Source organism: Neoarius graeffei, chromosome 6, assembly GCF_027579695.1.
Source record: "Neoarius graeffei isolate fNeoGra1 chromosome 6, fNeoGra1.pri, whole genome shotgun sequence".
NCBI lineage: Eukaryota > Metazoa > Chordata > Actinopteri > Siluriformes > Ariidae > Neoarius > Neoarius graeffei.
In genome coordinates this window covers 59,644,467-59,666,141 of record NC_083574.1, presented here as the reverse complement: position 1 = coordinate 59,666,141, position 21,675 = coordinate 59,644,467, and the positions used below count along the sequence as shown (strand labels likewise).

At 43.0% G+C, this 21,675-nt stretch overlaps 1 protein-coding gene across 1 annotated transcript in view; it reads left to right on the top strand.

Moving 5' to 3' along the window:
• Positions 1 to 17,351, top strand: part of pard6a (par-6 family cell polarity regulator alpha) — a 54,263-nt gene extending 36,912 nt beyond the window's left edge. The window contains exon 3 of the mRNA XM_060923941.1: positions 14,030 to 17,351. Within this exon, the coding sequence (XP_060779924.1) occupies positions 14,030 to 14,883 (854 nt within the window). The 3' untranslated portion in view covers positions 14,884 to 17,351. The remainder of the gene's footprint in view (positions 1 to 14,029) is intronic.
• The last annotated feature ends 4,324 nt before the right edge of the window (positions 17,352 to 21,675 follow it).

Here is a 21,675-nt window from a genome sequence, read left to right as displayed (position 1 = left end):
CAGCTGAAAGAAGATGAAGAAGAAGACAAGGAATGCAGTTGTATAGGACAATCCAAATAAACTCTTCCTTTGATGATGTCTAATGTAATCATACAGACACAGCATCCTGATTGGCTGACTCTGGGTCATAATTCCATCCATCCATCCATCCATCCATCCATCTGTTTTCTATGCCGCTTATCCATTGCGATTGTGGGGGAGATGGAGCCAGTCGGGCGAGAGGTGGGGTACACCTTGGCCAGGTACACAGGACTAATACAAAGACATAGACTGACAAACAGACAGCCATTCACACTCATTATTCACTCCTACGGGCATTTTAGAGTAGCCAGTTGACCTAATCAGTAGGGCTGTAATGATACACCCAACTCACGATTCGATTCGTATCGCGATTTTTGACCCACGATTCGATACGCCCACGATTTTTTAAAAATGTTTTTTTTAAGTAGTAAATTTGACTTATTAACATTTACTTACTTACATTAACTATTTAATAACAAATAATTCAGACCACTGCAGAGAATGAGTAATATGTATGCAAAAATGAACAAATGTATATCCAAAGATTGTTTTATTTCTCACAATAATACTGTTGAGCCGGAAGCTCTGGTTTTTTCGGTTCTGAAAAAGTCATTTTTCCAAATCGTGTAAATCCATTAAGATTTTTTTTTGGGGGGGTGGCTCTCTCACTGTCTCACTCTCATAGGGCCAATGATTTTCTGTGATCGTGGAAAACAGATGGAAATTACGGAATTTTTATGGTGAAACATTGCTCGCGTGTCAAAATGTAACTGCCGCAGAAGGCTTCCGCCCAAGCAGACATGCCTTCAGTGTTGCCAGATATTGCTAACGTTTTCCACCCCAAAATATGTTCAAAACCAGCCAAAAAGCACCTAAACCTGCCCAATCTGGCCACACTGCATGCCTTTCCGGTCAAGTGATTGTGATTGGCTTGTAGCACACCTAGCCAGCCAATGAGCTGCTTGTTTACAGATTCGCTCCCCGCGTCGCAACCAGAATGGCGACCGCTTAAAAGAAATGAATGCTCTGCCAGTGGCGAGTGTGGACGTCGCGTGACTCGCAGAAGATTGTCGCAGGTCGGCGAAAAAACGACTTACTAATGGATATAAAAAAATAAAAGTAATTTAAGTAAGTTTAAAATGTAATTTAAATAAAAAGTAAAGTATTCATAAATTGAAGTTTGGAAGCGCCTCTGTTTTTGGGCTGAGGAGAAGTTTGAAAGGGTGTACCGCGATTCTGCCTTCTTGTATCGCGATACAGATCGTGGCTCTGCGTATCGCGATTTCGATTTCGATACGCATATCGTTACAGCCCTACTAATCAGAGTGTCTTTGATCTGTGGGAGGAAACAGGAGCATCCAGAGGAAACCCACGCAGGCACGAGGAGAACATGCAAACTCCACGCAGAAAGGTCCCGGTTGTTCAGAGTCGTACAGTAATTGGCTAATGTCATTCCAGTCCTGTCTAGACTCTTGTTCTGTAGGTGAAGTTCAAAGCAAAACAGTAAAGGAGGAGTACTACTAATGATTAATTATCGCTGAAGTTTCAAGTCCCGCTTGGACTACTGCAGATCTCTCCTTGCTAGCCTTCCAGCTTCTGCCATCAGACCCCCGCAGCTCATCCAGAACGCTGCATCCTGCCTGGTCTAAAACCTCCCTCGTTCTTCCCATGTCACCCCTCTGCTTGCCAACCTGCACTGGCTACCTATCGCAGCTCGCATCAAATTTAAGACATTGGCGCTAGCTTACCAGGCTGTCAAGGGGTTAGGACCAGTATGCCTTCAGAGTCTGTTCCACAACTACACACCAGCCAGATCCCTACGCTCCGCTACTACTGGTTGCCTGGTCCCTCCTCCTCTCTGCTCCTGTCCAGCCCGCTCAAGACTGCTGTCTGTCCTGGTTCCCTGTTGGTGGAATGACCTTCCCATTGAGGTCAGAACTGCTGACTCCCTGACCACCTTCAAGTGTAGACTGAAGCGTCTCCCCTTCTTCCCTGCCCACTGTAACTCCGTTTTGGTCTTGACCAACCCAGGCTGTGTACTGTCTAGCCTGGGGTTAGCTGTTTTGAGTTCTCTGTTTAGCTGTTGTATGGTTGGTTTGTTTCCTTGGCTGTTTGAGTATTGGTATTTCAATAGAATATTACACTCGGTATTGTTGTCACTTGTTCAGTTGGCACTAGAATTTTCTTGTCTAGAAGTTCAGCACTTCGTATACCTGACTTTTGCACTCGTTGTACGTTGCTCTGGATAAGAGCGTCTGCTAAATGCCATGTTATGTAATTTAATTACCATCATCAGTAGACTATTAGCATGTGATTGCTAAGAACAAGGCAAAAAGGAGCAGAGCACATCATTTAATCATAGTTGGAGTTATCACAGTGGAAATGTCATTTCAAAGAGACATGGACGATCCAGATGTTGAGCCTGAAACAATAAGCATAAGATATAAGGAAGAGCTTCCTCGTAGCTGGACTGATGTCTTTTCTTGTGTCATGCTCAGTGTTCTTGGGATAAGCTCCAGATCCACCACCTCCCTGATGAGGATAAAGCTTTTAATCAAGATGAATGAATGAGTCAATGATTATAAGCAAAAACACAGTATATTATACTTTCTCCTGAGATGATTGCTAATTTAATCATAATTGCATATCAATATTAATTTTCTCAATTGTCTTGTCTGGCATTGGAAATTCTATTCCACCTTTTCTTCTCTTTAATCCCTCAGCCTCTTGGTTACCCTGATATCTGACTCTGCAATAACTTTCCAAAGTGACATACAGCTTCTGAGTCGATAAAGCTCACTCGCTTGCCATAACACTTCTGAGGTGTTAACATTTTATCAGTAAGCAACCTTAAACTAGCATAACATGCTGCTTGGAGGTGTAACTTCCAAGTCAATAAGGCACTATATCTCCAATAAGCTACTCAACCCATTCACTGGATCCCCAAATTCAAGTCTGATCTGAGAATCTCTTTCTTTAAGTAGCAAGGTTATGACTCTGGCTTGCTCTGACCAAGGCATTCAATACCAAATCATCATCATCATCGTCCCCATTTGGATTAAAAAAAAACCCTTAGGGTGCTCCTGTTAGCACTCTGTCCAACAGTTGCCAGAAGTCCATTTTGTCCATCATTGTCCGTCTAATCTGCTGGGCATCCATACCCAACACATTCTCAACCTTAGTCCATTTTGGTGATCTGACCTCAAATGCCCCTTTTCTACCAAAGCAGTTCCAGGGCTGGTTCGGGGCCAGTGCTTAGTTTGGAACCGGGTTTTCTATTTCCACTGACAAAGAACTGGCTCTGGGGCCAGAAAAACCGGTTCCAGGCTAGCACCAACTCTTTGCTGGGCCAGAGGAAAGAACCGCTTACGTCAGCGGGGGGGCGGAGTTGTTAAGACCAACAACAATAACAAGGCCGCGAAAGATCGCCATTTTTAAGCGACGAGAAGCAGCAGCTGTACAAACGCGAAGTCATCCATTATTGTTGTTGTTGCTGCTGCTGCTTCTTCCGTGTTGTTTTTGCTTTGATATTCGCGCCAAGGTTTATGTAAACGTAGCACCGTAACTGACGTATACAACGACGTAACTGATGTATACAGCGACGTAATGACGTGGCTTCCCTTAGCACCGCGAGCTATGGAAAAGCAAACTGGTTCTCAGCTGGCTCGCAAGTTGAATGAGTTGTGAACCAGCACCAGCACTGGCCCCGAACCAGCCTTGGAACTGATTTGGTGGAAAAGGGGTAAAAGAGAAGTTGTTTTTGCAAGCAGTCATTGCCCATCCTACAGATGTGGACTATATATTTAAGTTGCTGTTCATAACATGTCCGCTTAATACCGTAGGTGGGGTGTTGGTCATCTCATGTAGGTCTGCATTTGATAGTCTGACGCTCTAGTCCACGTCCCTCTTGACATCAGCGTCTTGTGAGTCAGGAGCGTTCTTTTGCTTGAAGCCACCCTTTACCATTCGACGCAGGAAGCCGTGCCATACAACCTCAATTTTGTTGACCTCATCAGCACACATCCACCATGCTTTTACACTGTATAACAGGCGGGATCGAACACAAGCTACAAGGAATTTCACCCTAGGTGAATAGGCCTTCACCTAAAATAGGCCTTAACGTCTTTGACCTGCCTTCATATCATTAAACATATTTCATTAGCGCAGGCTTTCTGTTTGATTTTATTACCAAAATGCCAGAGTGTCTGAAATAAAGGAGAGGAAGTCAGTAAAGGCTTTTTATAACTTTCTAATCCTGAGAGCACTGTTCAAAAAACTCTGCACTGTCTGTGCCCTCAGGTTTCACATGACTGCAATTCATTGCTTATACTGTATTGTTCTTTTTTTTCCTCAATTTTTGGCATTACGGATAATGTTTGATAGTGATCATTTTGCAGTTCTGTGACTGACCCAGTTTTGTTTTGTTTCATTACTGTTTTAACAATTCACATGCATCAATCCTAAGCAACCTTGTGTTTGTTAATAACTGAGCTGGTCTTCAAAACCATTATTTGTACAGAGAAATTTGTGAGATTTCGCAGACACAAAGACCCAATAAAAAACTTGTCCATGTCTGTTCTTGGGGTCTTCTTCTTGAGCCTTCATGACTGTCACATAGTGCCTTTACAACCCTTGACCATTCCTTTCTGTCATTGGCAATCATTCTTCAAATGTGATGGAACGTCCTTCTAGGTCTCTGATAACACTCTCTCTCCATCTCATTCTTTGTCGACCAGGTCTTCATGTTCCTAATGGGTTTCAAAAGAGGAGTCTATGGGTAATTCAAAAAGGTGCCATCCTTACTACATGGCCAAACCATATTAGTCATTTCTTTCTAAGTATGTTTATCACTGGAGGTTGGTTAGTGCGTTAGTATAATTCCTTATTTGAGATGTGGTCCATCCAACTGATATTGAGAATTCTTCAAAGACAACAATTATAAAAGGATGAAAGACGTTCTTCCCTGATGGTTGTGTTCCAGGTTTCTGCACTGTATAGAAGAGTGGTGGTAACTACTGCTTGGAAAATTTTCAACTTTGTGGTTAAACTTCTCATCTCATCTCATTATCTGTAGCCGCTTTATCCTGTTCTACAGGGTCGCAGGCAAGCTGGAGCCTATCCCAGCTGACTACGGGCAAAAGGCGGGGTACACCCTGGACAAGTCGCCAGGTCATCACAGGGCTGACACATAGACACAGATAACCATTCACATTCACACCTACGCTCAATTTAGAGTCACCAGTTAACCTAACCTGCATGTCTTTGGACTGTGGGGGAAACCGGAGCACCCGGAGGAAACCCACGCGGACACGGGGAGAACATGCAAACTCCGCACAGAAAGGCCCTCGCCGGCCACGGGGCTCGAACCCAGACCTTCTTGCTGTGAGGCGACAGCGCTAACCACTACACCACCGTGCCGCCGTGGTTAAACTTGTGCTTCATTATTGGTAATATTTTGTTAAAAGTGCAAGCTATCTCTTGAGCAAGTTCTCCATTTGTCCTGCTTGGACTACTGCAACTGTCTCCTTCCTGGCCTTCCAGCTTCTGCCATCAGACCACTGCAGTTCATCCAGAATGCTGCAGCTCACCTGGTCTACAACCTCCCTCGTTCTTCCCGTGTCACCCCTCTGCTTGCCGACCTGCACTGGCTACCTATCACAGCTCGTATCAAATTTAAGACATTGGTACTAGCTTACCAGGGTCTCAAGGGGTCGGGGCCAGCATAGCTCCAGAATCTGTTCCATCCCTACACTCCACAACTACTAATCGCCTGACCCCTCCTCCTCTCCGCTCCTGCCCAGCCCGCTCAAGACTACTGTCTGTCCTGGTTCCCCGTTGGTGGAATGACCTTCCCATTGAGGTCAAAACTGCCGGGTCCCTGACCACCTTCAAGTGTAGACTGAAGACTCACCTCTTTAGGCTGCACCTCTCCCCTTTTTCCCTGCCCACTGTGTAACTGCGTTTCAGCCTTGACCAACCCAAGCTGTGTACGGTGTAGCCTGGAGTTAGCCATTTTGAGTTTTCTGTTTAGCTGTACTTTATGGTTGGTTTGTTTCCTTGCATGTTTGAGTATTGGTACTTCAACAGACTATTACACTAAGTATTGCTGACTTGTTCAGTTGGCACTAGAACCTTCCTGTCTAGAAGTTCAGCACTTTGTGTACCTGACTTTTGCACTCATTGTACGTCGCTCTGGATAAGAGCGTCTGCTAAATGCCATGTAATGTAACATGATTTACAGCGACAGCACTTCCAAGATAAGTAAACTCATTGACATTTTCTACTATCTTGTTGTGTCTCAGTGTGATGGTAATCATTGTTGGCTCTCTTCTGATGGACATCACCTTACTTTTCTTTGCATTTACAATCAGACCCACTGTGCTTGCTTTTTCTTCGAATTGCGATGTGGCAAACTGTAATCTAGTTTCATCTTCCTTGAGGAAGGCAAGATCATCAGCATAGTCAAGATCAGAGAGTCGTTTCTATTGATGCATGGGGTATTGCACGTTCTCTGGCACTCTAGACAAGGGTAATTTCATAAAAGGCCCAGTAACGTTGTTAGATTCAGTGATTCAGAATGAGCATCTGAGTGTTTTGGAGGCAATTTCTGAATTGAAGCTAACATCTTGACCTCTTCTGACTGACTGACCGCCTGCTCGTGTCCTCTCTGCTCATATTAAGGCGAGGTTGTTGGAGTGGTGGGTTCCTTGATTTGTAACGTCCTGTCGTTGTTATGAGTTTCAGATGAAGTGATTGCTGAGAGCAGCAGAGCTGATGTGGAGAGCAAGTTGGCTCATTAAGGGCACCAGTGAATGCAGACTGATTTTTGTGTGTCTTCTTCAGCTCTAAGTACTCTATGCCAAGGATTCTCGACACTTTTGTAGCCAGGGACCCATTTAACTGTAGCATCCATTTTGCAGGCACGCTCTGTTCAGATTTATTTTATGAATATTATTTAAATATGTACAGTAAAATGTCGTCTGTTTATTAAAGCTATAAAACTTTATATACCTGAATCGTCCTCCAACAGAACACCAAGCTGACATGATTTCTAGGTCAAGTTGTCTTTGAGTTATTGAAGTTTTGATTAAATCCTTTCACCAGTCAAATAGGCTTGTGATTTCCACCAGAGTAACTAAAGTAATAATAATTTGCAGATCCCCTGGTTATTCGTCACAGGCCGCTGGGGTTCCTCGGATCCCACTTTGAGCACCACTGATATAGATCTATGCAGCTCAGCATCTGATCTCTCAGCGCTACATCACATTACTACCTCAATTAGCATAATGTTTACAATAGACAGTGTGATCACACCCACAACCACACACTATCCTCACCTTCTACACCATCAATAATGCACAAAAGAGCTTTTTGTCTGCATTTGCCTCTCTGAGCTCATGCAGAGTGGGGTGACGCATGAACTCCCGACAGTCCCCCAAGGCAGCTCACCTCCCCAGTATATCACCCCCCACCCCGTCTGGCTGGCTGGGCGAAACTCCCTCCTTCCCTCCCTCCAGGCCTGTGCAGCTTTAATAACACATACTGCGTTCCTCTCTGCGGGAGTCCATGTTCTCAGTCTAATGGAGGGAGACAGGTGGCTCAAGGCTCTTGCTATGTGTGGAGCATATAATAGAAATGCAGTCTAGCAAGTCACACAGCAATCTATCAGACATGTATGTTCCTGAAGCCCAAACCATGTGTTTGTATATTTTAAAGTTTTTTTTTTAATTATAATATTTGTCTTAAGTAGCACTTAATAACTGTGGAAACTGAGCAATGTCTTTAATTCGGAAATATTATACTGAGCTAAAATGTGGGCAGTGACCAAGCAAGGGAAAAGTGCGTCTATGTAAGAGGGCATCAAAAATGTAATATCCTTATACGAGGAGGGTTTGTGCATGTTGCATGTATTCTTTAAATTGAAAAAAATCCACACTTTTATAAGAATTGAAAAAGGAATGAACACAACATATACACACACCAAAGAGTGCATCGGTTCCAATTTCCAGTGTCCTCATCTAAGGATATATCCTATATGTATGTTCACATTCAGTCTCAGACTCCCCGTTGTCTCTGCTCCAATCAATCCATGACCCTGCTCATATATTGATCAATATGTGTCCCTTGTGTGGGGACGTATGTTGCTTCTCATTAAAGCGAGGGTCGCCAAGGTCAGGCTGTGGTGACTCACTCGGTGTACCCATTATTTTAACCCATACTTACCAGATTAGATTTGAACAGCACCCTGCTGATGAATTAGATATGTAATAACCGAGTACTGGCCTCTCCATGGTTTGTGATCTGACAGCTTAATTAAACTAAATACCCATATGAGGTTTAGAAAGAACCACGCTTTGTCCAGGGTGGAATATGATTACGCTGATTAGCTGAAATTAGTGCTGAGCTGTTTCAAAGGCTTAGGAGTCTTTCATTGGATTAAGGCTCCTATAGAGTTGTGCACGTGACTGAAACAAAGTCTTTGTGCAAGTATGAATACTTTTTATATGAAAATGATAAATCAGTCATTGGGGAACATTTCATGTCCAGTGATGATAATTATATTTATTCTAACGATTTTCTTCAAAAACATTATATTTTACCTAGTAATGGAAATCATGTTATTGTATCACACACGTTATGTGCATCCTATGCTTCAGTCAAAACCGCGAGTTGGCCTAGTGGTTAGCGTGTCCGCCTCTCAATCGGGAGATCGTGAGTTCTACTTACGGTTGGGTCATACCAAAGACCATCATAAAAATGGTACCTACTGCCGTCTGGCAAGGCACGCTGCAATACAGATGCGAGTGGGGGGGTCAAACTCTTGCGGTTACTAGAAGACTAGCCCCCCCCCCCATTGTAACCCTAGCTATGTAATAGGCGAGAGGCCAAAGGCTATGGAAACGGAGATCGGTGCTGCCCTATGCGCCACATGGCGTGGGAAGGATGCTTCAGTCAGCTTGAAATTTGTCATGATGTTCCTAAATCGCCTTTTTTATTTATTTTTTGCTATATCCATTTTTCAGTTGAGGGATTCTCGGTTTCAAAAGAATGAATAAAAACCATTAAAAAATCTCATTATCTCATCTCATTATCTCTAGCCGCTTTATCCTTCTACAGGGTCGCAGGCAAGCTGGAGCCTATCCCAGCTGACTACGGGCGAAAGGCGGGGTACACCCTGGACAAGTCGCCAGGTCATCACAGGGCTGACACATAGACACAGACAACCATTCACACTCACATTCACACCTACGGTCAATTTAGAGTCACCAGTTAACCTAACCTGCATGTCTTTGGACTGTGGGGGAAACCGGAGCACCCGGAGGAAACCCACACGGACACGGGGAGAACATGCAAACTCCGCACAGAAAGGCCCTCGCCGGCCCCGGGGCTCGAACCCAGGACCTTCTTGCTGTGAGGCGACAGCGCTAACCACTACACCACCGTGCCGCCCCATTAAAAAATCAACACCTTTTTTTTTAATTGATTTCAAAATTCTAAATACTAAAGAAAAATATCTTGATTTATTAATGTCCACAAAAATTCTGTCAACTATGTCACTAACACAACTCCCCCCTGCAACTCAAAAATAGTTTGTCCCAACACCATGTGACCAGCATCACATGATGTCATTTTCCTGGGTGGCAGACATGTTGAACACAACGTGGAGTGTCCTCTCTTTATTTATTTTTTTTCAATATTTTATCTATAATAGCACATTGTCAATGAATATATCAATTGACCCTCAACTGTTACATACATTACATTGTTATGGTTTACAAAGTTTTAATGATGAAATGTTGAAATTCGATGTTAACCTGTTCAAGAAAATAACGTGGTCAGCCAAGCAAGGCCTATCATTGAAATTATGGGTCAAAATGGGGAAATTGTCTACTGTACTATCTCATCTCATTATCTCTAGCTGCTTTATCCTGTTCTACAGGGTCGCAGGCAAGCTGGAGCCTATCCCAGCTGACTACAGGCGAAAGGCGGGGTACACCCTGGACAAGTCGCCAGGTCATCACAGGGCCGACACATAGACACAGACAACCATTCACACTCACATTCACACCTACGGTCAATTTAGAGTCACCAGTTAACCTAACCTGCATGTCTTTGGACTGTGGGGGAAACCGGAGCACCCGGAGGAAACCCACGCGGACAACATGCAAACTCCACACAGAAAAGCCCTCGCCGGCCATGGGGCTTGAACCCGGACCTTCTTGCTGCGAGGCGACAGCGCTAACCACTACACCACCGTGCCGCCCCTACTGTACTATATTACCTGTCAACTAAGATACTCAGTAGTCTACATCATCAGTCATCGTTATCACATCATGATCATTATCAGTCTACATATGTCACAACATACATTTATTATTATTATTATAATACGGGCACACTTTCCCGTTCTCCCTCGATACATTTTGAAAACATAGATGTCAGCAGCTGAGAAACAGCAGAGATCCAGGGCTCATCGGGATTCTGATCCTGTAAGAAGGGCAGCATATTTGGAGAAGCAGACAGAGGCATAACATTAACTGTATGACTTTCACTGTCAACTATGTTACACCTCATTTTTTTCCTTCATATTTAAAAGGACTAAAATGGTGCTTCTGATATCTTTTAAAACAGGGTTCTTAACTTTTTCAACTGTATTTTCCACCTGTTCATACTTGTACCATGTCAGGGCCCATTAAAAAAGATCCCCAATTATTTTGGCTCATCTATTCTATTAGAATCTAATAATCTATTGTAAAGTGGATTAATTGGATGTGACATCACTCCCTGTTACAGATGAGAGCCCAGGAATTAAATATGCAATAGAAACAAACTGTTTTTAATTGTAGGTTTTGTATTTAAAACTGTATGGATGTGCCAGAAGCCAAACCCTGCATGCAGGGCATTCTCAGCCAAAAGGGATTAATGATCCAAAAGTGGAGTCTGGTCAATTAACACAAGAACTTATTGCCATGTTTGTGTACAGCAAACAAGCAAGTTATTAAAACCAAGAAGTACACTCAAAAGAAGTGGATCTAGAAACCACTCAAAGGGATTAGATCCTTACACGCTAACAAAGAAGGATTTTTCCTACGAGTTGGAAAATTATCCATCCATTTAGTTCCCTGACATCTCAAAACTACCCAGTGCTGCAGACATTGTTCTACATGGGGACACCGATGGAAACCTGGAAGAGCATGGAGGAGTACAACTTTTTATATGTGGCTGGGTTAAAGATCTAGGGATCAGGACGCGACAAGATAGACGACGGTAGACGGATCCAAGTGCAGGAAGAGTATTTATTAACAGGTGTGATTATTTATAAAAACAAAACACAAACGAAAGCAGAATCATTAAGCAGAATATTTAAACAGCGTTATAATCATGGCTAGAAACAAACGTGACTGTGATAGTGATAATACTTCGTAAAGCCTCTGTGAAAACAGCATCCTTATATGCATGTGCCAATTGCAGTCAAATCAGTATCAGGTGTTTCCCATAATGAACGGGTACCAAGAGCGTGCACAACGTGCTCTGAGCGCGCGTGGCCGCTCGAGCTACACCAAACTCAAGCACGCAAAGGTGTGACAGTCAAGTGTTCACCTACTGTATGACCACAACTTTTAGCTCACATGTATATCGCCATGCATCGCCACTAAAATGCCTCATTTTCATCAATAACGTGTTACAAAGCATCGCTAGCTGTAGTGTGACCGTAGCTTAATAAGACCCAGCAATTGTACCCTACTATGAGTAAAAATTAGCTTCAACTTGGAAAAAATTTTCGCCCAGTGGTTGAGAAACACTGCTTTAAAGTACACTGGTTGGTGTTTTGCATGATATCTTTTAAAACTATCAAAATGACCTGTATGGCAGTTTTTTAATAATAAGCAGTCATGTCATTAATGACAGTGCTGAACATTTCACACGTATTTTTGAAAAAAATATCTATTCTGAAAATTATTTTATGTTAGACACCACCTGGCGACTTGGTGTACCCTGCCTTTTGCCCGTAGTCAGCTGGGATAGGCTCCAGCTTGCCTGCGACCCTGGAGAACAGGATGAAGCGGCTAGAGATAATGAGATGAGATGAGACGTTAGACACCAGAGCCCTTAAAATTTTACTTCTAGTGCAAGATTTAATCAAATTACTGTAATGACATCCAGTTAGTTTGTTCGCACAGATGATAAACTGAGTAGTGAAGACATCCTTTCCTTTAATTTTTTAAATGGTTAATGTTTAAGCTTTGCAACTAGTGGACATGGTATTATATAATGACTGCAAAGCAATCTCCCTCAGATTTATATTTAGTGTGTGTATATATACATAGCTGATTGAGTTAGTCACTCTTCTGAGTGAAGGTGTAAATGACTTCCTGTGTTTCTTCTCCAGTGGGTTATAATATTCATCGGAGTTTTTTGTTTTTTTTTGCCTGAGGATAAGACGAATGCTCTCATATGTCGAACACTACAAACAAGTCATCTTATTGGTCTGAAGGTCAGACGAGCGTAAATCCTACTCAGCAAGGTTTTTAGTTAAATATATGCCTGACTGAGACGGAGTGATTTGTGATTGCTTTTTTTTGTCCATCCATCCATCCATCCATCCATCGGTCTTGCCATTATCATGATGTATTGTGTTCCTTTGCCCTGCCTGCTCCTCTTATCCTTATTATGGGTAATGCTGGGAGTGCTGTTTGTAGCAGACATTTTCTGAGGGGAAAAAAACGAATCTAAACAATTTTGCTTGGCAATAACGAACAGGGGTGGTACGGTGGTGTAGTGGTTAGCGCTGTCGTCTCACAGCAAGAAGGTCCTGGGTTTGAGCCCCGGGGCCGGCGAGGGTCTTTCTGTGTGGAGTTTGCATGTTGTCCGCGTGGGTTTCCTCCGGGTGCTCCGGTTTCCCCCACAGTCCCAAGACATGCAGGTTAGGTTAACTGGTGACTCTAAATTGACCGTAGGTGTGAATGTGAGTGTGAATGGTTGTCTGTGTCTATGTGTCAGCCCTGTGATGACCTGGCGACTTGTCCAGGGTGTACCCCGCCTTTCGCCCGTAGTCAGCTGGGATAGGCTCCAGCTTGCCTGCGACCCTGTAGAAGGATAAAGCGGCTAGAGATAATGAGATGAGATGAAATGAATAACGAACAGATAAGAAGAACCCTCCACAGTTATTGGCACCCCTTGTAAAAATGAATAAAAAAGGTTAGAAAAAATCCACCTTTTGGTGAAGTAGCTTCATCTCACACTGAAAGAGGAAAAATCCAACCTTTAATTGAAATAAATTTATTCAAAGGAGATTTTTTTTTTGGTCTCTCTTACAATCCTCATTGTATTTAGGGGCAAAATAAACTTGGGTCTTCTTCCAGGCAAGTTTGTAACCGTTCCAGTTGGTGTCCACTGTCTTATACAGTAGAAATGGACATTTTTTCAGGCGAGTAGCTATTTATTTTTTTTATGACTGATGAAGGTCAGCACACTTCTCCTTCATTTGGTTTGTGTGTTCTCTAATCTTTCCCATGTTGATGGATGACTAAGGGAATTTGGCCTCTGTGTTACCTCATATTTGTTCCCCAGTTAATCAAGAAGTCATGGATTACAGATTATCAACTCAAAAATGTGCAATTTAAATGGGAACCATGCTTCAGTTCACTATCATGTCCAGGGGAGCCAATAATAGTGGCACGTGTTTTTGTTGAAAATTATTTGATGAGGGATTTGTTTTTCTCTGAATAAATGTATTTCAAGTAAAGGTTGGATTTTTCATATTTTTTTTCAGTGTGAGATGAAGCTACTTCACCAAAAGGTGATTCCCCCCACCCTTAATCTTTACAAGGGGTGCCAATAATTGTGAAAACACTGGTACATGTAGCCTAAAGTACTTGTACCAGTTGGTGCAGAGGCAGCATCTTGACATGAATCCCTCCTGTGTCTGACTTAGACTGAGGCTTGGATGAAAGTAATGTCTTCTTTTCATCTGCTTAACCACTTTCTCCTTCTTCTTGACCCACAGATGTGGAAGAGCCCGTGGTCTTTGTGACAAACTCTCTGCAGAGAAGAAAAAAAGGCCTGGCAGGTCTGCGTGCCGCCCAACAAAAGAGCAAATCGGGTCTGTTGATCAGCCACCCGCAGGACTTCCGCCAGATCTCTTCCATCATCGATGTGGACATCCTACCGGAGACGCACCGCCGTGTGCGCCTGCACAAGCATGGCACCCACAAACCTCTGGGCTTCTATATTCGTGATGGTGTGAGCGTTCGCGTCACGCCACAGGGTGTCGAGAAAGTGCCTGGTGTCTTCATCTCGCGCCTGGTTAAAGGCGGCCTGGCTGAGAGCACAGGATTGCTCGGGGTTAACGATGAGATACTGGAAGTCAACGGCATTGACGTGGCTGGCAAGTCACTGGACCAGGTTACAGACATGATGGTGGCCAACAGCCACAACCTGATTGTGACGGTCAAACCGGCCAATCAGCACAACAATGTGATGCACAGATCAAGCAAAACCTCAGCTGGAAACAACTCTGCAGGCTCAGGAGGATCCATGCTTTCCCAGGACTCCATTCCTAGTCCTGCCTCTCAGACTGTTAGCCAGTACAGTAATAGCAACAGCGTGATGGAAGGGGACAGCGAAGATGATGAAACCGACCTCATTATTGAGAGCGATAACCTGCCTGCCTACGCGCCACATCACCTGACCAACGGAAACAGCATTGTTTCTTCACTGGCTGCTTATGGGCACAGGCCTCTCCCCCAGAGCGTCTCATTGCCTAGTACCAGCTCTATGAGCTCGCACAACAGCAGCCCCAATAAGACAAGCAGCAGCCAAGAAAGCATGAGGGAGGACGGGAACTTCATCACGTTGTGAAACACCTCATAATAATATTTCTTATCATATCATATATGGAACACACTCGTATAAGGTTTTTATGCACAACTGCAACCAATTGAAGGCTAACTGTTTTATGATATTGTCCCTACTGTCACAAAACATCAAGATGATGTTGATCTCCCGAAGAACTTGTAATGTGAGCATAGTTGAGTTGGTGAGGGGTGAATGATGCCTGGACCGTCTCCAGAGTAAATGTGTGCACGTCACCTCACAGAAGTGCCTTATGGTCTCATTTTTATCTAATAACTGAACAAAAGATCATTCATATCATACAGCGTACGTACATTGTGCCAGAACTGATGAAGGAGCAGAAACGAGCACACAAACCCACACTTTCTCCACAGCGGTCTCGATCGATGCCTTGATGCCTAGTCCGACCTCCAGCTGCATCACAGCGGTGGTGGAGTCTGTGTTCTCGACCACATGAACACTGCAGAGACACTGGAATGTTTACCTGATGTGTCCTGCATGTCAAAATGGCGTGTATTTAGTATTGGTACGAAGGATAAAGAAGTTAATAATGCGCATGTAATAGAGCTGTCCTGATCCATGACGTATGTCCTGCATTGACGATTTCTGTGATTTGGGCTCCAGGAAATTCTGCTAGGACACACTAGGTCATCTTTATAGTACCACTGATGAAACATGTACGCTCTAGCTGTGGATTTTTGTATTTGCTTCTACTCTAGCAGTCTGCCTTTGACCATATGATCTCTTCAAAAAAAAAAGCCTTTGGTGGTGTAATGTTGGGTGAATTTTGCTGCTAGACATAATTCAGCCTTAGAAATCTGTCCTGTGCTTTAAATTTCAGCGCTAAGTACGCGCCAAATGTTGCCTACCGTCTAGTGAATTGCAGCAAAAAAAAAAAAACAGGAAGAGGAACGATACAATAATCTACTGTACATCTTGCATGAGGAAATGGCAAATCCAGTCCTAATGACATTTGAAAGCCAAGTTCCCTCTCGATCAACTCATGCTAATCGGATTCCATTTATTCACACGGTCAGTTTCACGTTGCTCGCACTAAACTTTGGCATCTGTCTCGTTTCATTTTCATTCAGAATGTATCACATGCTGACTCACTCTCAGCCTGGTTCCCCAGACCTGTCTCACCTCAATCTGCTTAGTGTTACGAACCCGTGGATAGCTGCTTGGCCCCAGACTCGAGTAGCCTCTCTGCTTTTTAAAGGTGGCTGCTTATATTTGCCTGCCTGCCTGGGGTTGTTCTCCATTCTCCATCGAAATATATCAATAATAGATGTTTTACTCGCACTGAGACGTGCCTCGGAGAGAGCGAGGGGGGCCTTGACCTCTTGTGGACCCAGCTGTCTGCATGCCATCTGATGTGTTCTGTGTTTGTGTAAAAGAAAATGAAAAAGAAGGAAATTCCTTTCATGTTTGTTAAGGCTAAAATTCAGCCTGACTGGGGAGCCGGTTCATACAGTCCTGTCCTGGTACACGCGCGTGTGTGTGTGAGAGCGAGTAGAGTAAAGAAAACTCAATGGCAAATAGGATACGGAAAATGGAGGAGGAACTCAACTAAATGGAGCCGGATCAAAAACATTGACTTTTTTTTTCACCAACCTTCTATCTTTTTAGTTATTTTTTGAAAAAGTAGACGGCCAGCAAAAACACACAGTCTGCCAAAGTGCTTAGGTGTGTTCCTGGCAGGTGTAGTTTCATCCCTGGAGCCTTTATTTCCACCTCATCATATTCATTTCCACTCTGTTACATTAAAGTATATTTAAGCAGATCTTCACGCTGAGAAAAGCTGCAGAACCGGGTTTGTTTCGACATACCCAGACACAACGTCTGCAAATCAAACACCTCTGAGTAACTGGGACAGCTGGAGTGAACATGAAATAAAAGATGGACGCAATCGTAGTCAGAGGGCATTTAAAAGGGACTTGGTTGGAAGGGTATTTTTGGAAGGTGGAGATTTGTCATCCTAGTCTGATGAGGTTATTGAAGTGGATTCGTTTTTAGGAGGAATTGTTCCAAATGCACTGGTTATTCATTCCGAACGGCAGTATGAAAAGATACTCACATTTTTCTCTCTCTCTCCTGCTAATCAGTATCTAAAGATATGAATGGCACACAAATCTGAATTAAAAAAAGTACCATGAACCTAATTTTTTTATGTATGTAAATGTAGATATACAATGAGAAAATGGACCATTTTGTAAACTGGGAGTCCTTTTTATTAAAAGAGCAGTATATATACAGTATATGTGTAAAATATGGAAAGTATTTTTCTTATTCTTGTACTTTTGTATGTATATTGGAATCCAGGAGAAATTATTTCTTTTGCGTGTGAGGAAGTTAACGGAAGTCTGAAGAAATCTATGATTTTATTATAATCAGATGGGTGGAGGTGTATCATACTGTGAATGCAAATATGCGAATTTTAAATTGTTCAATGGAAATAAAAGTATTCAAAAGAACGCATGTATGCTGTCTTATTTAAGGTTTTTTTTAATGCCTATTAAAATGAACCTAAAGTCAAAATTGCCAAGATTTTTTTTTTTACAAACAATTTTTTTTTTATTTTTTATTCTACAACAGTATAAAAAGCATTTTCATACTAAAACCCAAAAGTGGACTCCTTACACCACCCCAAAACATGATTATTAAACTAAATGAAGCAGAATATGCAACTATCCAATCAGAGCTCTTCATTTCCCAACATATATGACAATATACTGTACAGTGGTGCTTGAAAGTTTGTGAACCCTTTAGAATTGTTGATATTTCTGCATAAATATCAAAAACATCAGATTTATTTATTGAGGAAAATGATCCAATATTACATATCTGTGAGTGGCAAAAGTATGTGAACCTCTAGGATTAGCAGTTAATCTTGTGGAAGGACCTGAAGCGAACAGTTCATGTGAGGAAACCCACCAACATCCCAGAGTTGAAGCTGTTCTGTACGGAGGAATGGGCTAAAAGTCCTCCAAGCCGGTGTGCAGGACTGATCAACAGTTACCGCAAACTTTTAGTTGCAGTTATTGCTGCACAAGGGGGTCACACCAGATACTGAAAGCAAAGGTTCACATACTTTTGCCACTCACAGATATGTAATATTGGATCATTTTCCTCAATAAATAAATGCCCAAGTATAAATTTTTTTGTCTCGTTTGTTTAACTGGGTTCTCTTTATCTACTTTTAGGACTTGTGTGAAAATCTGATGATGTTTTCGGTCATATTTATGCAGAAATATAGAAAATTCTAAAGGGTTCACAAACTTTCAAGAACCACTGCATTGCATTATTCCACATGAAGTGTTCCTATCAGAAGCACATCTGAGTTTCCCTGGATCTCGGAGTTTTGAAAACACGATTGTCATGTACAGTTGTAGTAATGAACCTGGCAATAAAAATACAGGACGTTTGTATGTTATGGAAATTGAACATGAACACACCTGTCGTACGCGGGTAGAACTGAGGAAGTGTGAAATGTTAGCAGAGCCTTTTTCATACCTCACCATCAGGCTCTCATTGACCCCAAACTTTTTAATCAAAATACACTTGTTCACTTCATTGTTGAAATTAAGAAGAAGAAGCAGTCTTTATTTGTCACACGCACACTCAAGCACAGTGAAATTCCTCCTCTGCATTTAACCCACCTGAAGCAGTGAACACACACACACACCCATAGCAGTGGGCAGCTATACTACAGCACCCGGGCAGCAGTCAGGGGTTAGGTGCCTCGCTCAAGGGCGCTTCAGCCTAAGGCCGCCCCATGTTAGCTTAACCTGCATGTCTTTGGACTGTGGGGGAAACCGGAGCACCTGAAGGAAACCCACAGACACGGGGAGAACATGCAAACTCCGCACAGAAAGGCCCCCACTGGCCACTGGGCTTGAACCTAGAACCTTAAACTATGACCACTTAAACTATGCTGACAGTGTTCTCCAGAGGAAAATAAAGAAAGGATATTGCCAAAGGATGGGCTGCATGGTGGTGTAGTGGTTAGCACTGTCGCCTCACAGCAAGAAGGTTCTGGGTTCAAGCCAAGTGCCCAATGGGGGGCCAAACTCCCTGTGTGGAGTTTGCATGTTCTCCTCGTGTCTGTGTGGGTTTCCTCTGGGTGCTCCGGTTTCCCCCACAGTCCAAAGACATGCAGGTTAGGTTAATTAGTGTCTCTAAATTGACCGTAGATGCGAATGTGAATGGTTGTTTGTCTCTATGTGTCAGCCCTGTGATGACCTGGTGACTTGTCCAGGGTGTACCCTGCCTCTCGCCCGTAGTCAGCTGGGATAAGCTCCAGCTTGCCCGTGACCCTGTACAGGATAAGCGGTTACGGATAATGGATGGATGGATGTTGACAAAGGTATACAAAATCTAATTTGAGGTACAGATTTCTATATGGATGGTGTCATGGTGATGCAGTGGTTACTAGCACTATCGCCTCACAGCAAGTTGGTTCTGGGTTTGAACCAGCTGATCAACCAGTGAGGGTCTTTCTGCATGGAGTTTGCATGTTCTCCCAATGCCTGTGTGGGCTTCATCCCAGTCCAAAGACATGCAGATTTGGTCAGTTGGCTACTCTAAATTGCCCATGAGTATAAATGGCTCTCTGTCCAGGGTGTACCCTGCCCCTCACCTCAAGTCAGCTGGGATTGGCTCCAGTTCACCGTGACCCTCAGTAGGTAGGTGGGATAGATGATGGACAGATGGAATGAATGGATTTCTACATGGCTTTTCACTTTTAATAAGAAACACTATGGCCCCCTCTACTGTTAATCTATGGAAGAAGACAATTTCCTGTAGGACACTGTATAACAGTAGTTTATACCTTGCATGTGGTTCCCCCCCCCCCATGTATTTGTCTATTTATTTGTTCCAGAATTACTTTTTAAAAGAACAGTATTTCTCTCAAAATGTATGTCAAATTATTGACACCTTTTATGAACATGTGAAATAAATGTAAACAAAAGGTAATTGAAAACGTCCATTATTTTTGATTCTCTCTCAATCCCTATGAACGCTATTGTTACCATATCCAGTTTCGCTCAAGTATAAGGTTGCACATGTAAAATCCCTGTGTCATCATTACCATGGGAAAAACCACACCAAAGGACTTTACACATAAAAGAGACAGGTTGTTTACCTGCACAAATCTGGTAATGGATATAAAATACATAAGCGGTTAAAAATACAGTACTATTAAGCACCTTTTTGTTTTAGCCAGCATTAACATTTTCAGCAGTTTGTGCTATAGTAGCTCTTCTGTGGGATTGGACCATATGGGTTAGCCTTCGTGCCCCAATGTGAATCAATGAGCCTTTGACACCCATGACCCTGTCACCAGGTCACTGGTTGTCCTTCCTTGGACCACTTTTGGTAGGTACTAACTACTGTTGCTTGAAAGTTTGTGAACCCTTTAGAATTTTCTATATTTCTGCATAAATATGACCTAAAACATCATCAGGTTTTCACACAAGTCCTAAAAGTAGATAAAGAGAACCCAGTTAAACAAATGAGACAAAAATATTATACTTGGTCATTTATTTATTGAGGAAAATGATCCAATATTACATATCTGTGAGTGGCAAAGGTATGTGAACCTTTGCTTTCAGTATCTGGTGTGACCCCCTTGTGCAGCAATAACTGCAACTAAACGTTTGCGGTAACTGTTGATCAGTCCTGCACACCGGCTTAGAGGAATTTTAGCTCATTCGTCCATACAGAACAGCTTCAACTCTGGGATGCTGGTGGGTTTCCTCACATGAACTGCTCGCTTCAGGTCCTTCCACAACATTTCGATTGGATTAAGGTCAGGACTTTGACTTGGCCATTCCAAAACATTAACTTTATTCTTCTTTAACCATCCTTTGGTAGAACGACTTGTGTGCTTAGGGTCGTTGCCTTGCATGACCCACCTTCTCTTGAGATTGAGTTCATGGACAGATGTCCTGACATTTTCCTTTAGAATTCGCTGGTATAATTCAGAATTCATTGTTCCATCAATGATGGCAAGCCGTCCTGGCCCAGATGCAGCAAAACAGGCCCAAACCATGATACTACCACCACCATGTTTCACAGATGGGATAAGGTTCTTATGCTGGAATGCAGCGTTTTCCTTTCTCCAAACGTAACGCTTCTCATTTAAACCAAAAACTTCTATTTTGGTCTCATCTGTCCACAAAACATTTTTCCAATAGCCTTCTGGGTTGTCCATGTGATATTTAGCAAACTGCAGACGAGCAGCAATGTTCTTTTTAGAGAGCAGTGGCTTTCTCCTTGCAACCCTGCCATGCACACCATTGTTGTTCAGTGTTCTCCTGATGGTGGACTCATGAACATTAACATTAGCCAATATGAGTGAGGCCTTCAGTTGCTTAGAAGTTACCCTGGGGTCCTTTGTGACCTACCTGACTATTACACGCCTTGCTCTTGGAGTGATCTTTGTTGGTCGACCACTCCTGGGGAGGGCAACAATGGTCTTGAATTTTCTCCATTTGTACACAGTCTGACTGGATTGGAGGAGTCCAAACTCTTTAGAGATGGTTTTGTAACCTTTTCCAGCCTGATGAGCATCAACAACGCTTTTTCTGAGGTCCTCAGAAATCTCCTTTGTTCGTGCCATGATACACTTCCACAAACGTGTTGTGAAGATCAGACTTTGATAGATCCCTGTTCTTTACATAAAACAGGGTGCCCACTCACACCTGATTGTCATCCCATTGATTGAAAACACCTGACTCTAATTAACCCCGCCGACAGTAGTCGGAGGGGTTATTATTTTCACCTGCGTCAGTC